The following is a 16,557-nucleotide window of genomic DNA, read 5'->3' as shown; positions in this document are numbered from 1 at the left end:
TATATAATCTCTAAACCTTTAAGATTATACTGTGTAATGAATATTATAAGTAATTAATAAATATATATAATATATAATAGAATATAATATATATAATATATAATTTAAAAAACCTCATGCCATTGTTTCTAGAAAAGGTGTGTTTAAGAATGAATATCATGGAGTTACATTATAGCTTTTTTTGTAAAACGAAAAGAAAATGTAAAATTGCAACGAAAAATTTTTTTTTGATGATGCTTGCAAAAATGTTGCTAACTTGCAAATGTCATAATATTTTTATTACTGCTATTATTATTGATTATATTTGTGGCTAGATAAAGTAATGTACAGAACTACTGGCCCAACTGGGCCAGTTAAAAATAATCTGTTGCGCCTGCAGTAATATTGCATATGTGCAGAAATCATGGGCTAAAGAAGCAGGGCAGTAATGTGTCAGATAGACCAGCTGTGTTTTCAGTGCTTTATAGGATACTGTCTTGTACTCAGATTGTGGACTGTAGCGGTTGTTCATTAACAGTCGGAGGATAGCCATTTGAACAGTACAGCCTTTCATATTAAAAAGTGAAATTAAGGATGATTACTGGTTAAACACCTAAATCAGGTATGGAGAATAAAACAGATAAGGGTTACCTTTTGTATAGTTAGATAATAATACTTTAACAGTTAGTCAATCCATGTCTTTAAAATGGGTAGCTTCCCCCTCAAAAATGGACAGTAAATAGCCTATGTTATGCACAAATGATTTTTGCTTAAAATAGCAGCATGTCTTTGTTTCTGATGTTGGATGGCAGGAGTTCAGCATGAGTCTTTGTGGGGTTTTAATGTCTCAGTAATGAGCCCTGTGATGCAGCTCCACAAGAGAGACCGCTGAAATACAGGTATGTTGGGAATGACCCTGGCAGAGGATAGAGGGAGAGGAAGAAAGAGAGATGGAGAATGATGGCCGGGGGTCTATCTGCCGAGTGTTTGATGTGTCCATGTTTTAGGAGCAGGAATGGGACAACATGCCATGATGGAACAATGGGAGGACAGTACAGCCATTCAGCAGTCCTGCTCAAACGTGGGGTCACGGGGAGAGGACAGGCACCGCAGAGTCTTACTGTCTGACCCGGCTTGGAATGCCATATTCACAGGAGAATCAGTGTGTGTGTTTATCTGTGTGGGAGAAAGTGTGTGATGCACATTGGGATTTTTTCTTGTGTGTGCATCTTTAGGGTTTAAAATAAATGTTAAAATTATTTATATATCATATATGCATTTAGCAGATGCTTTTATCCAAAGCATATTATCAGTATGTGTGTTCCCTGGGAATTGAACCCACAACCTTTGCGCTGCTAACGCAATGCTCTACCACTGAGCCACAGGAATTAGACAGACTTAAATCTCATTGAAAATCTGTGTAATATCTTGAGACTTTCCTTTCTGAAATGCGTCGATTTTTACAAAGCTCATCGTTCTGAAAAGCGCGGTGTGCTCTGATTGGCCAACTATCCAGTGTGTTGTGATTGGCTGAATACTTCAAGTGTGTGACGGAAATGTTGTGCCCCTGACCAGGTTCAGGAAATTCTCCTCCATTAAATGCGCTGCACACACTCGAATATTTGGGTTGTACTGTTCTGGAACAGTGTTGTAAATAAAAATTAACCACTGATTTCTGGTTGTGTCCTAGAAGGCCAAACAAAGTAGTTTGGCTTTCACAACGAAACACACAGCGTCTTCACGACATGGTGGCGGCAGCAACAATACTACAGCAAGAATAAAAGTTGCGCCTTCTTTCTTTGCGTGAACATTTAGGCGGCGTTATGCAAATCTTTCCACATCGTGACGTAGACATGTGGGGGCGTGTTTGAACGAGGAGTTTTAGGAGGGCGTGGATCAGTCTTAACTTTTATAAAGAATATCTCTTTGGGTTTGAGACTTTAATCTTTGCGACTTTACGGATCTTCTGTATGCACAAACAGCTTTTAACACTCCAAAGACTAAGGAAAACATGAAATCGCATCATATGACCCCTTTAAAGCAAAAGGTGGTTCAACAAAATACTGACACAAGGAGGTGATCCTTTTTCCAAGTCAGTGATTCTGATAATTCATTTATTTTTTCAGACATGTTGATGTTATATCTTGGATGTTATAAGTTGCACTGAGTAAATACAGCTGGATAAAACAAAAATCTTCATTTCAGGCTGAAAAGCAACAAAATTTGATTATTTTAAAGGAGGGCAATTCTATATGTTGTATCTTTCACTTGGATGTTATAAGTTGCACTGAGTAAATACAGCTGGATAAAACAAAAATCTTCATTTCAGGCTGAAAAGCAACAAAATTTGATTATTTTAAAGGAGGGCAATTCTTTTCTATACCAAACTGTATATAGTTTGCAATAGTTTTGATAAAACACACTGGATTTTACAGGTTTTTCTCTGGGAAATCTTTTTTTTTTTTTGTCCTGCTCAGAGAACCTGAAATGCCCAGCCATCCCATTGGTGTGTGCATGCGTGTTCTCTTCTCCTTTATGCCAAAAAGAGAGATGAATAAAAGAATGGCAACAATGAAGACAGGAAAGTCTGAACATCATGATGAGAGAAGGAGAGAGATCTGTTCCCAGGTGAAAAGAAGTCAAGAAAAAAAAAAGAATGACAGTCAGAGAGGGCGAGATAGGAGCTACGTTGTAAATGTATTCCCCTCTGGGGAGAGAGGGACAGAAAAGAAGGGAGAGGTATTGATATAGAGAAAGAATGGAAAACAGAGAGCAAGGGGTTGAAGTGTAGGAAGTAACTAATACAAGGGTGTAAGGAGAGAAAGCGTGAGAGAAAGGCAAGACATGAGGAGGTAAATAACCTGCGGGGAGAAGATGAAGGTAATGAAGTTAAGTGAACATGCAGATGAAGAGGGTGATTACAGCACAGAAGAGGACTGTAGCTGTCCATTTAGACAGGGATTTCACTTTGAATCAATGTTATCGTCTGTTCTTTCTGTCTTTATCTGCCTTCAGATACAAAGACTACTAGAGTCATTATCTGTCTGGATGAATGGGGTCTCGTGAGGATTGTGTTTTGTGTTGTTTGAAGGTTGTCGGATGTGAAGGAAACTTCATCAACTGTAAAAAAACAGAATGTAATGTTTTATTTGTGAAACAGTAAGGCCTTTGAGCATTACTCAGAGCATGTTCATCCATGTTCATACGACCACAGTTTTATGAACACATCTTTTCTGTTTTTGTGGTAATACAGTTGAGTGCTTTTCAATCGCGTGTCTTAGTTCACCCAAAAACGAGAATTCTGTCATCATCTACTGCTGCTGAGCACCTGTGCCATATTTGAATGTACGTAAACTCCAAGGACTTCTAAGAGTTGCAATACCATCCTTAAAACTAGCTCAAACAATAAAACCTATTATTGGCCAATTGTACATGTGTTTGTGTTTCTATTCAGAGGAACTTTGCAGCTTGGGCTTTAAAGCACCTTTTATGTGATAATATATTTAATGTGAAATATCTATGTATAAAATTAAACACAACTGTAAGGCCACCCAGAGTTTGTGATTTTTGTAGATTTTAGTAGGAAAGTTGGGGAATCATGATTTATTCATCAATTGTGTGCCGATTTTATGCACATTTGTGTGTACGTACACTTATTATCTACAAATGGTCTCATTTTGTGTTCCATGGAACAACAAATAATAATAATCAATTACAATTACGTTAAACTGGTATATATCATATTTTTGAGTTTTATTTTAATTACAACAGACTCATATGCATATCAGCTTGGAAGGCCTTCAAATTTTGTCTTGGACAAAGGGAGGGGCCTCAAGGGGCCACCTCAGTCACTGTGCCCCCTCATCTCCGGAGTGGGCGCCCTGATTTTAGTCTGTGAGGCAGGCTACTGTCCTGGGAAGATCTCCCACTCAGAAGTACGAGATGGGGAGTGGGTGGGTGTAGGCTGTCAAATACATGGATTAAAAGCGAAATGTTTTCATTTCGGTTTGTTTGTTACAAAAATATTTTTTTGTTCAGGTTCCAGAGCGTATTAAGAATAGAAGAGAGTTCGCTTTATGAAGAATTGTAATAATCTTTGCTAATATTCTTGAATCTTCAAACTGCTAACACTTTACTGACTGTTTCAGCTGTTTGATTGCACCGGCGACTCGTGTGCCTGCTATATATTCATTGCAAACAGTGCAGCCGTTTCCCCCAAAATAAGCACTAGATAAAGTCAAGAAAAATGTTTTGTTGTAACTATGGACTATGTCGACAAGAGTGATGTAGAAGTATTCATCATGAAGCTTACACTGGTGATGTACCTGAGAGAAAAAAAAGCTTTTAAAGCTTGTTGTTTTATAGAACATCACAGTTATAAATGATATGAGAATAGTAAGGCCTGTAGACAGGGAGTATGTGTTATTTAAGAAAAAATATGATCATATTTTCAGAATGACATCATTTTTTTTCAAACCTAGTCTGTGGGGTAAAACGCCCCCAGGGGGCATGGCTTAATTACTGTAGTTACTCTGTTCTGTAAAAATCATCAAATCCTTTGTTTTTCCATCAAATTTATTCTAACTAGTTGGTTGAATAAACATATTTGGATTTTAAATTTAAAAATTGCCTCAAGTTAGCATCAGCTAACAATATTTTTCAAATAGGCTATTATAATTTTGTAATTCTTAATGATTAATTATATTCTTTTTAATTTTAAGATAAAACTGCCTGTATTCTGGTTTTGCTGTAAATGTATAAAGCAAATTGCTTTGTCAGACTGGGGGCATTTTGCACAGCTATTCTGGACACATTTAACTTTTGTTTCATAGAAAAAAAATTATACAGTCCTTAAGGGGGGCGTTTTCCCCCACTCTACCCTACTGCAATTATATTATATTTATTCATTAGAATTATATTATTTAATTCTTGTTCTATTCTGAATATGGTTAAATTTAAAGGACTTGTTGTGGAGTGAGGGGAACTAATATAGCCTAGGTTTATAATGTTTATATTGTTGGTACATTATAACATTATGCTTTAGGCCTGCCGGTAGCCTATTATTTCTGAATGTAATAAAATCCCAAAAAATAAAAAACGTAAAATTTATGTTTTTTTTAAAACATGCAGCAAACGAAAGTAGACGATTAATTGTTTAAAAATTCTTACTGTCTGTTAACAAATATACATAATGCTTGGCTTCCCAGATAACAACAGAATCTGGGCCAAATCTGGCTTACATTCGGCACTTCTGGCTTTGTTCTTGTTTCTTGGTTGCAAATGTTTTGTGATTTATTTTTATTTTTATGTACAATAAATTCTGACAATTAAAACAAAAATCAGGCTCGTTTATTTATGATATCAATTACTAATTTCTTTGTTCAGAAACGGAAGTAACTTAAAATGTTAGGCTATTTGTGTGTTGTACTTTTCATATTTTAAGTAGCTTCAAACAGCAAAACTACAGCGCTTCCAGTAGGCTATTTTATGGAGCTGTCAACACTGGAAACTCTGACGGCATGCAGTCAGTCAACGAACACTCTATTCATATATATAAAACTAGGCTATATGTTATTAAATTGTATATATAAAATTATTTTATTTACAAGTTTCGTGTTTGTGTTTTTCCAGTTTTATTCGTTGCTTCCACTGAAAATAACTTATTATAATTATATAATTATAATTTATAATCTACATATCTACACTAGTAGTCTACATATATCAATCAATATTCAGAAACAGGCGCCGCTCTGGCACTGACCCTGAAGAGCTCTGAAGTTTTTGCCAGATTTGGTGGTTGAGAACCACTGCTTTAAGCATTTCCGTTTACTAATATACTTGTAATTTACATTATAAAGGTATATGATACATTTTTACAATCATATTTTGGCCTCAACAACAGCACTGATATTCTAACCTGCACCAGCCAACAACCAGATGTGATAAAACTGTTTTCAGAAAGCCAGTAACTGTGGAGAGTATGAACAAGCATCATGAGAGAATTTAAATTCTAAACACCTTTGGAGGCTGAAAGTGCTGCTTCCCATCTTAATGACTTCATGCACTCTGTCACTTCAGTTTTCCTGTTTTCCATGTTTTAACCTTGCTGTTTTGAATTCCCATAGGTTGTGTGTGCGGTGGGCACATTTGAGGTGCAAATTCAACAATGGCTAAACCCTCTGGGCTTTCTACAGAGTGGTCAGTGCTGTGACCCCCAGGCCAGTGGGGGGCAGCGTTGCTCATCAGCTAATCAGTGTGACACCTTCTTCAAGGCCTGTCTGAAGGAGTACCAGGCTCGGGTTGCACCAATCGGCACCTGTACATATGGCACTGGCAGCACACCTGTCCTGGGTGGCAACTCCCACACCTTACATCACCATGGAAACGAGGGAAGCGACAGCAGAAATGGACGAATTGTTATACCATTTAAATATGCATGGCCAGTGAGTACAACTCTCATTTATTTATCAGCTTAGTGAACGCTGCCGGTGAAAACATCATTTCTTTATACTTCATGTGTTGTAGAAACCTTTGCCAAAGATTGCTCGGAAGACACTTGGATAATCTGCACGTTTTTCTGATCTGTTATAGAGACAATTGTGCATGTCTGAACGTATCGGGGATATTTTCTAAAGGGCAGCTGTCATGTCACCATTACACTGTCTCAGTTGCCTCAATATCACTTCTGCTGCCCTTATAATGTCAGTTTTTGAAGGTAATCTGTGGAATTTACAAATATCAATGACAAAAAAGGCTACACACAAGCTTCCTGAACATATTCCCTCTTCTGCCATTGGTTGAAAAATACATTAAATACATGAAAAATACACCGCCCCACACACTGGTTGAGCCAATGGGAAATGGGGAAAAACAACAAAATTGAAAGGTATCGCAAAAATAAAGGATGAGCCAATGTTGCTCATGCCAATGGTTTGATAGCACTACAGAGTCAAAGTATTTACACTTTTTGAAATCAGCTTGCAAATATCTTACCTAAAATTGTCTCCGTGTGTTGAAGGGATAGTTAATTTAAAATTAAAATTCCATCATTTACTTATTCTCATGTTGTTTCAAACCCAGAAGACTTTCGTTCATCTTTTAAACTCCCAGATTAAGATTTTTTTAATGAAACGGTTTGTTAAGTTTATGGAGACATCGTAAAAGAAATCAATATGAATCGAGCCGTTTAACCCAAGTTCTCTGAGGAGACACAATTGCTTTATATGATGAACAGATTTAATTTAGGCATTTATGTACACTGACCAACATGCATACAAAGAGCACATCAAGTACGGTAAATGTAAGCTCAAACTTTCTTGCATGACGTGCAGGAACCAATGAGGTTTGCTCTCACATCTCTCGCAAGCACATTTCAGCTGCAAGAACAAATGACATTTATTGTTGTGCGTCAAGCAAGCATTTCCATTTGCCATATTTGATGCACTCTATGTATGAGTGTTGATTAATGTATAGAATAACAACAATGTTGAGAATAAAAGCCTAAATAAAAGCCTTATTCACCGGGGGGTGAACAAAGGCCTCCTGTAGCGAATCGATGCATTTTTGTAAGAAAAATATCCATTAAAAATGTAATAATCACTTTAATCTAGTTTACTCCAACAGTTGTACACGGAAGCAGCTCCGGGTGGATGACGTATGAGGTTTGCTTTGCGCATGAAGCTCAGAAGTGACGAACGAGGAAGCGCTGTGGAGAGATCAAAACAAAACAACGGTCACGAATTAGAAGTACAAAACGAGGATTTGTAAAGAAGAATGTCGGAGGATTTCGATGTAAGCTAAGAGGAGACTGGTTTTCCTTTGCTAAAGTATAAGGAAACTTTGCTTCATTTGCTTCTATTAACAAACGTTGGTTTTCACGAGACTCACCAGCGCATACGCCACGCCGACATCTTACATCATCAGCCCGGAACTGCTTCTGTGTACAACTGTTGGCGCAAGCTCGATTAAAGGGATTATTACGTTTTGAATATGGATATTTTTCTTACAAAAATGCATCGATTCGCTACAGGAGGTTTTTGTTCAGGGTGAATTGTTTGTTCAGTGTTTGTTTTGGGTGAAGTAACCCTTTAAGTCTGTGCATATGAAGCGATCGTGTGTCTCCAGAAGACTTGATTAAACCGCATGGTTTGAATGTTTTCATGTATATATGTATTAATTCATTAATTTATTTATTTTTACTGTCTTTACAAACTTTTTGAAGTGTCAAAGTTTTGGTGTAATGGACTTTCAAGGGAGAGACAGAAATCTCTCAAGTTTCATTAAAAGTATCTTCATTTGTGCTTTCAACATTGAATGAAAGTCAAACACACAGAGGTATTTTTTTAAGTAGAAGCACTAGAAGTGTTGTGCAGAAGCATTTGTTTGCCTCTATCCACTTACAGCAATTTTGGATCGCACCCTTAAAAGTGGTTTCCTTAAAGCTACGTATATAAGCTGCCGTGCTGTTTTATTAACTTGCTGATAGGGAAGTTTTCACTTAACCTTGATCTGACCTCAGTGGCACTATGCCGAGCATATGGAGGTAGTAATGCTGGCTGACTGTTGGCCAGACGGTGGACGTGCTGTGCCAGTGATCTTTACTGAACCTCACTGTGAATGCTGCGGTTAATGTTTGGCTATCTCCAGCCTGGGTCTTTAAACTGATTACACACTTATTGATTACAGTGGATAGATAGAGTGTGTGTGAGAGAAAGAGAGAAAAAGATGAGGGTGAAAGATTGTAGCACAACTTTTAATTTTTTATCTATTGGTGTTGTGGTGGCTGAAGATAAAGAACGTCCTTTGTAACATAATGAGTATTGTTCTGGTCTTCTGATTTGATAAGCTGCATTCAGAGACTGCTGATATTTTGTATAATGTCACTGGGACATTTCATTGTCTCTCTGCTTGTCTGTGTTTGCCACATACCGATCCATTCCAAAATTTTAACCAAACCATTTTCACTGATGGAGCAAAAATAAACAAAATATCTGGTCATATTTTGTCTGAATCAGTTACTCAAAATGTGTCTTGTTTATTGAAATGTCACAAAATCAACATCACACATGCAATCTTGCTGTTGTGCTGAATATCAGCATGACCAATGAAAATAGTTTGGTTACGAATCACAGAATTGTTTTTTGATTGGTTAAATCAAACCTGAACATAATAATTTACAGCTTGTTTATTTGATATTTTCTATTTTCATTTATTTCCTCTGTGGTCATTGTCTTGACTACAAAATATGTCTTTCTTGAGACGCTGTTTCGTCATTTTCTGGTTCTTTCTTTTGTTGAACATGTTTATTCTCTCTTATTTTCCTGACAAATTGACATCACTAGTTTCTATTGTCTGCAGTAATAGATCAGACACTATCACTACAAATAGACCATTAATCGTTGACTTAAAAGCAAATCTTTAATTAGACCACTGTGATTTAATACTGGTGTGGTTTTTATTACAATTTTCCAACATCATACAAACTCAAAGAAAACAGAAATATAAAAGAGGGATGCCCAAGGCCCCAAGAAGGAAACCAACTCTATTGTTTGTCTTGTGGTTGAGATCATGAATGTCTTGTCACTACGCAAAGTCATCACACATAATACCAATCTTATCATCAGAATCTAAAGGGAGTGGTTGGTATATCAAGCTCTTCGATGAGTCACAGAAACCCCCAATAACAGAAAGATGAGTCTCATGACCCACATATCTCTCATGTAAAATATTACAGTATACTCTTGCCGTAATTACTGTCTACAAGGGTGCTGCATTACAACCAGCTTCAGGCCTCAGAATTCTTTCAAAATATCTTGCCAGCTGTAGGAGACTGATAGGCAGTGAAAGTAGTTTTTTCTTCGTTTGTTATAAACTGTTGAATGAATGATGACGTTCTCTGAATACACATGAATTAGCATCCTCATAAGTGGCTGATGTTGAACGCTGTCTTGTACCAAATTATTTTGCATACATTTGCTTTACTTTTACATTTATCTATTTGGCAGATACTATGATCCAAAGCGACTTACACCACAGGTATACAGCGTGTTACCAAGATATAATGTACACATCAAAACATTTATAATTGCACAAATTCATGCAAATGACAGGCCAAAAAAAGTAAACTGGCGGCCAATGGCAGTGACGTCTGTTTCAGTACAAATACTGCATGTACGGCCAAAAGCATGCAAATATACAGCACACCCAAATATTGAGTACATTTTTTTATTATGTTGACATATTTTCATCAATAATTTGTTATTAAATATAACTGTAAATGTATTTCTAATCAACATTTCTCATGCTTCATCCATCATCTTGTCATTGAGCAAAGTAACATGGGATTTCTTTCTCTGCAAAGGATGTATGTGATGTTACCTTAGAATTTAGGATGTATTTTAGGACACCTTAGGAATGGTTGGTACTGCACCTATGATGCAATGAAATGCCCTCTAATGGTGGCTCACTTAATTTTGGAACAAAGCCTCTGTTTGTGTGTGATATATATAGTAGTAAAGCAATGAGGGTGAGAAAGGTGATATTATTTTTGTAACTACATTAATTATAAATGGCAATAATTTCAATAAAGTCCAAATCTAGCTGGAGATTTGCTGGTGCAGGGGGAAATCATCTGATGCAGGCCAGCTGTTCTGGCTTGGAGGAGCAGGTCTGAGAGCCTCTGGCAAATGGACCTCTGTGTAGTGGATGGACACTAGGGATGTGCATTTTGCAGATGTGAAATGTTTTGAAATTTAAAAAAGTCACAATTTTCCAAAACACTTTTGTCAGCCGAACCCTTAGACATATACTGTATTTACTTGAAGTACCCCCTGAGATGTTAAGTTAATATTTCAATAATTTAATGACACATACACATGTTCACAGTTCTCTTATGTCAGTTAATGGTCACATGACTTGTGATGAACAGATGAAATATTTAATCTGTAATTAGTAAGTGTTTTATTTTGACTTTGTAGCTGGACTTTAAAGTGGACTCATACCTTTTTTTTTTTAGTTGTGATAGTATCTCAGTCCAGATTAGGTGGACAAAATTAAATAATAATGTAGTACTGTAAAAATGAAAAATGAATATTTGATCATTATAATATTTTTTGTAAACTACAAGTTACAATGCTAATATTTATGTCTTAATTCTTTACTTTCAATCATTCATGCCCTTGAGCTTTAAACACTTAAAATCCACAATACTTTAATTTGGCAGAATTCTGCTGAAATGCTGTAAACTTCTGTCTACAAAAATGTTGGAAATTATGCTAATGTGTGAATAAAGTAAACGCAGCGCATAATTAATTCCCAAATACACTTTAAACTCTCAGCACAAGCAGCAGAGATGCTGCATTTACTGTGAACTGAGCCACTCTGAGATTCTGAATAAAACAGATCTTACTGCGACTATCATGCAGCCCCATTTATTTATTGATATTTTTGAGTGGATGCAATGTAGATAAGCATGTAATAAAGTGTGTGAGTGTGTACGAGTATGTTGGGCTGTTTAATCTGTGAGTGTGAGAAAATTCAGGAGGAAAACGGCTGTCTGGATCAGTTTCAGGGCAGGGCTGAAGGGCGAGGGAGAGAGAGTGAATGGATTTCTGTGGGCATCAAGGGAGTGAAAGAACCATATTATCTGTCCATCTTTGTGTGGTGGTTCAGGTGGAGGGAGGGAGGGAGGGAGGGGGGTATCAGGATCCCACAGCCTCAGGTGAGGAGACAAACAGGTGAGCACAGGTAATATGAGGAAAGGTGAGCCGTTCTCTCTCTGGCTTTCTTCCTTTCTCTTCTCCTCCGCTCGCTTTCTGATCCTCCCAGCCTCTCGGTTCACGCTGTAAGTGTCGGTTCCTGAGTGATGACCCACACAATGTGTTTCAACGTTTAACTGTGTTGTCATACTGTAACACATTGTGGCTCCTCCATTGTTTAGTGTTTCCTGATTAATGGTGTCGTGATTGAAGCTGTTGGCCTTCATGTGGTCGCACAATAAATGAGATCATCATTCTCCCTTTCTTCCGTTGTGACAAGAAAAGAAGAGATGAGGGCATCTGTGATCAGGATGAATGGATATGGAGAGGAAGTGGATGTGGATGTGGATGTGTGTGAACTCTAGGTTGTGGGGTTTGGGAATCATCGTTTTTTGTTGATGTCTTTAGTGGCGAGGTTATTACCTCCATCTAACGCCACAAACACTGGGGTGTTTACAAGGCAGAGGGTCAGATGATCTGGAATGATGGGAGGTGAATTGGAGTTCTGTAGGTGACTACAGCTCAGAGATTTGAATAATCACCATCTCAATACATAAAAAGCCAATCAAATAACATGCAGGATGGGCAGTATGACCAAAATTGTAATCATTAGTATTTATTACAGTAACGTGTATAAAGTAAAGTTTTCAAATAGTTTGTCTAGTAAAATTCCGTAATAATACAGCCCAACATACTGTGTTAATATGAAGGAATTTTCCATACTCTTTTTTTTAATACCTGTATTTTGAATTACGTATTGCATTGTATTGTGTTTTAGGGTTGAAGAAAATGTACGTAAACTGAACAGAAAAGGACATTATCCATCTCCTTACAGTGCAGTTGTTGTGTGTTCAATTTCCTGCATATTGCTGAATTTAAGTGAGTGTGATAACCAAGTCCTGAAGGTTATCTGATGAAGATTGGATTTGTACCCTTTGAGATATTTGAAGCAATTTATCACTGTCCCAGCAATACTCTGGGGGTCTGTGTTCATGATCAGCAGTTTCATGGAGTGCCTTTTATGCGCTGATTTGTAGTTAATCTACATCATTACTTGATTTAACTTTATTATTATTATTATTATAACAGTTGCCCTAAAGCAGCCTGAGGTAGCACACTTTGTTCCCTAGTAACCCTCCACCTCATTAATCACGCACACTTGAGATCAAACCTCAGAGCAGATTTGATTAGAGGCCCACAGCCTTTATCAACTAGGATACTAATTTCAGTAATGTGGCATTTAGCTGACACTTTACCCAAACTTTTCTTTTGCTTTTTACAGAGAAGGTTCCTCTGTGTGACCTAGGGTTAAGTGGATGGCTGAATGAATGAATGAATCTCACAGAAACATGTCTGGATCATAATTTCACCCTAAAATCAAAAGAAAAGAGTAATAAATTATATTATGCATAAAGACAATGAAGCCACCTTTCATGACAATTTCCACTATCGCCAATGATGATAGTTAATGGATTTTTATCCTGTTTGGACACAATGATTTGTCAATGTATCTGTATAAATTAATGTCAAAATAATAAATATTGATTGCTGACCCCATACTTTTTAATGGTAGTGTATAATCAGTTTAAATAATCTCTCTCTCTCTCTCTATATATATACAGTGGGTACGGAAAGTATTCAGACCCCCTTTATTATTTATTTTTTTTTCATTATGCTAATGCTAATTAGGCTCCAATTAAGCTTCTTTATGCAAAATATACTTTTTTATTTCAACCACCCAAAAATATTTTTACAGTCAGATTCACACACACAATGGTGTAATCTTTCAGTTTTCAGTCCAGATCTTCAGCCACAAAGCTACACCATCACCAAATCACCACCCTCATAAATTCTTCTCTCAATTCCTCTTCTATTAAACATGTAATCCTGAGCTTTAACATGGGCAATCGAATGTACCTGAAGGGGATATGGCTGGTTAAATGGAGTGGGCACGTCCAGACATGATCTCTGCCTGGGCTTATGAGTCCCATCCATCAATTAAATTGTAAAAAGCAATTTATCCATGACTCAATGTCAATTCCAATGAGCAAATTCATAAGATTGAATCTGAATGAAAGAAAATCCACCCATAGGTTTTTGTGGAAATGTTTCAGTTACAGTTCATCGGAAGAAAATGTATTAAAACTAGTCCTGAAATAATGGCTCTGTGAGCTGTGAGAGCGTTTTAGGCTGTGTGGTTTTATAGTCAAAACAGTTATTATTATAGCTGTGCTGTGTTTACTTAGGCTAATGTTGACAAATGTTGACTTCATACTAGCTAAAATGATGCCAGCACTCTTTGAGGAGGTCACGGTTTACAGACATGCTGTCGTTGGCAGGAAAACACACCCATGAGCCGACTCAATTATACACGTGAAAAATATCGACTGGTTCTTGTAAATTTCGATCTAAACAGTGCTTATTTATCTGTATCATATGTGCTCTGTTTTGTGATTATTTACAGTATGTGTATGTATGTGTGTGTGTGTGTGTGTGTGTGAGAGAGAGAGAGAGAGAGAGAGAGAGGGAGAGAGAGAGAGGGAGAGAGAGAGAGGGAGAGTATGTGAGAGTGTCTCCAGGGCGAACTGTAAACTGATCTCCTTCTATTATGTCATGTTGTATTTTGGAGAGTTTCAGCACTCAGTTACCTGGACATTCCTGCTGCCTGGGAACCAGAGAAACTCATTTACTACAGGGACACAGAGAGAGACTTCTGTCTTTCTTTCTCTATGTTGACTCCTATGACCACATGCCTGTGCAGTCATGCAGATAGCCTAATGTATACCATGCAATTGTTTCAAGACCATTTTGTCTCTCTGTGATGTGCTAGCTTTTTTATTTTAGCGTACATCTGTATGCAGACTCACAGCATCTGAAAACACCTGAAAAGACAGTAGTCATGTACAAACACGCTTTGACTCATCGACACGCCATGTTAATTCCATTAACATTCATTCGCGTACGTGCTGAAGATAAGATCCTAGCTTTGGGACAGTAGAGTTGGGGGACACTGGGACATTGAGCTCTCATTTGTGTGCAAATTGGATTGAAGTGGGAGTTTGCTTAAAGGAAGAGGGGATGTTCTTTTTCTCTTCTCACCTTCAGTCAAAATGGGACAGAATTTAACTGTATATGTGCAAAGTTTTGGGAGTGATAACCTCGTTTAAATGCATTTTTAAGTGAATCCTCTAAATTCTGCAAAAGTATAGAATACAGGAGTCACTCCTGAACTGCAATGGTTGACAATGTCATAACCACATCAACATTTCTCCGCCTTCTAGCTGTAAACTATAAGCAAAGATGAAAAGTATAAAAACAATTAGATTAAGTGCTTGTAAAAGGACTGACATCATTTTTCTGTATTGATACAAATTTTAAAATTAAGAAATTAAGAAATCAAATGCAAACTTCAGCTTTTTTTTATAAATCTCAATTTCGAAAAATGTACCCTTATGACTGGTTTTGTGGTTCAGGGTCACATATGCTGTTTTCAATAGCTCATATTTGAAAAGAATACTGGTAGCAAATGAGTGATGCTCACAAAGATAGATGTAGAATAGCCAAAATGAATAAAAACTGTTGATAACTTCAAATGAAAATATAATATTGAGCCAAAATAAGATTGCTTCAAATAAGATCTTTTAAAAAAGGGTTGATAGGAAAAAGAGTGAAAGACTGTAAAGAGAGTCCTGAAAGCTCAGGCAGAAAGACTGTGGACCTTAAAAAGGTAAGATAAAAGAACAGGGAACAGGTTACAGGGGCACTGATAAGATTAAGGAAACATGCAGATAAAACATTGCAACGTGATCTCATGATAATTCGTATGTATTTTACGTAAAATGTGGTTCTATAAAACGTACATTTACGTATGTTTTTACAGGCACTAAAACGTACAATACTTACGTATTTTCAGCATTTAAACGTACAAAACTGACGTATTGACGACACCTAAAAATGAATCCTTAGGAATATTGAAATCGCGGCATTAATTTTATTAGTTTTTAGTTGTCATATGAATTACCTTGTTTTCAATTGCATTATTAAATTGTTTACTCATTTACTTATGAAATGATAACATTTCGTTTTGTTGTGGGATTTCTGCTGCCAGCTCGTTTCCAAGAATAGGCCTACATAATGTTAAACAAGACTTCACTTTAAACCTTAAAATAAATAAAATTTCTTTAATCGTTTAACCTTTACTTGTCATGTAATGTTTACTTTGATTGTCATGGGGCACAAAAGGCGTTTTCTCCGACATGCTGTGACTGACAATAGAACTATAAAATACACCAAAAACGCAACATAATTACGAAATGAAACAATTTTATTAGTGCGCTGTAATCCAAATCTTCCGAATCCATAGGACTGCGAAGAACAGACCCAAATCCAAGCCTTTTTTCGGCGATCTGCTCGCTTCTCCATCCCGAGCAGCGAGTCCAGTAGGGATGGGCGTATCGATCCGAAGTATCGATATATCGATACTGACGCGAGTATCGAAAGTACTCAAACAAAAAATATCGATACTAAGGTGTGTTTTATTTACCAGTGATTTTTTTTATTTAGCAAAAGAATAATAATGCGTACAATATGCATTGATTGCCGCTTCAAACGACAGGTTTTACGGCAGGATAATCAAACGCTCATTGGCTCTCGCCTGCATTCGTCAAAGATTGCGACATGCCGTGTTTCTGTGTTTGAATGATGCGCGGGTGCCTTCACGAGTTCACGGAGTGGATCGGGAAAATTATCTGGATAATATTTTCAGCGATTAACAACATAAATTCTGCTCTGGATCACACAAACCTACTGTATTCCGCCAGAG

At 37.0% G+C, this 16,557-nt stretch overlaps 1 protein-coding gene across 1 annotated transcript in view; it reads left to right on the top strand.

Moving 5' to 3' along the window:
• Nucleotides 1–16,557, top strand: part of LOC107669775 (protein jagged-1b) — a 56,527-nt gene that overhangs the window by 2,948 nt on the left and 37,022 nt on the right. Inside the window, exon 2 of the mRNA XM_016462156.1 lies at nucleotides 6,105–6,422. Coding sequence (XP_016317642.1) covers nucleotides 6,105–6,422 — 318 coding nt within the window. The remainder of the gene's footprint in view (nucleotides 1–6,104; nucleotides 6,423–16,557) is intronic.

This window comes from Sinocyclocheilus anshuiensis, unplaced genomic scaffold (genome assembly GCF_001515605.1).
Source record: "Sinocyclocheilus anshuiensis isolate Anshui unplaced genomic scaffold, SAMN03320099.WGS_v1.1 scaffold740, whole genome shotgun sequence".
NCBI lineage: Eukaryota > Metazoa > Chordata > Actinopteri > Cypriniformes > Cyprinidae > Sinocyclocheilus > Sinocyclocheilus anshuiensis.
This window is presented reverse-complemented; position numbering and strand designations above follow the sequence as displayed.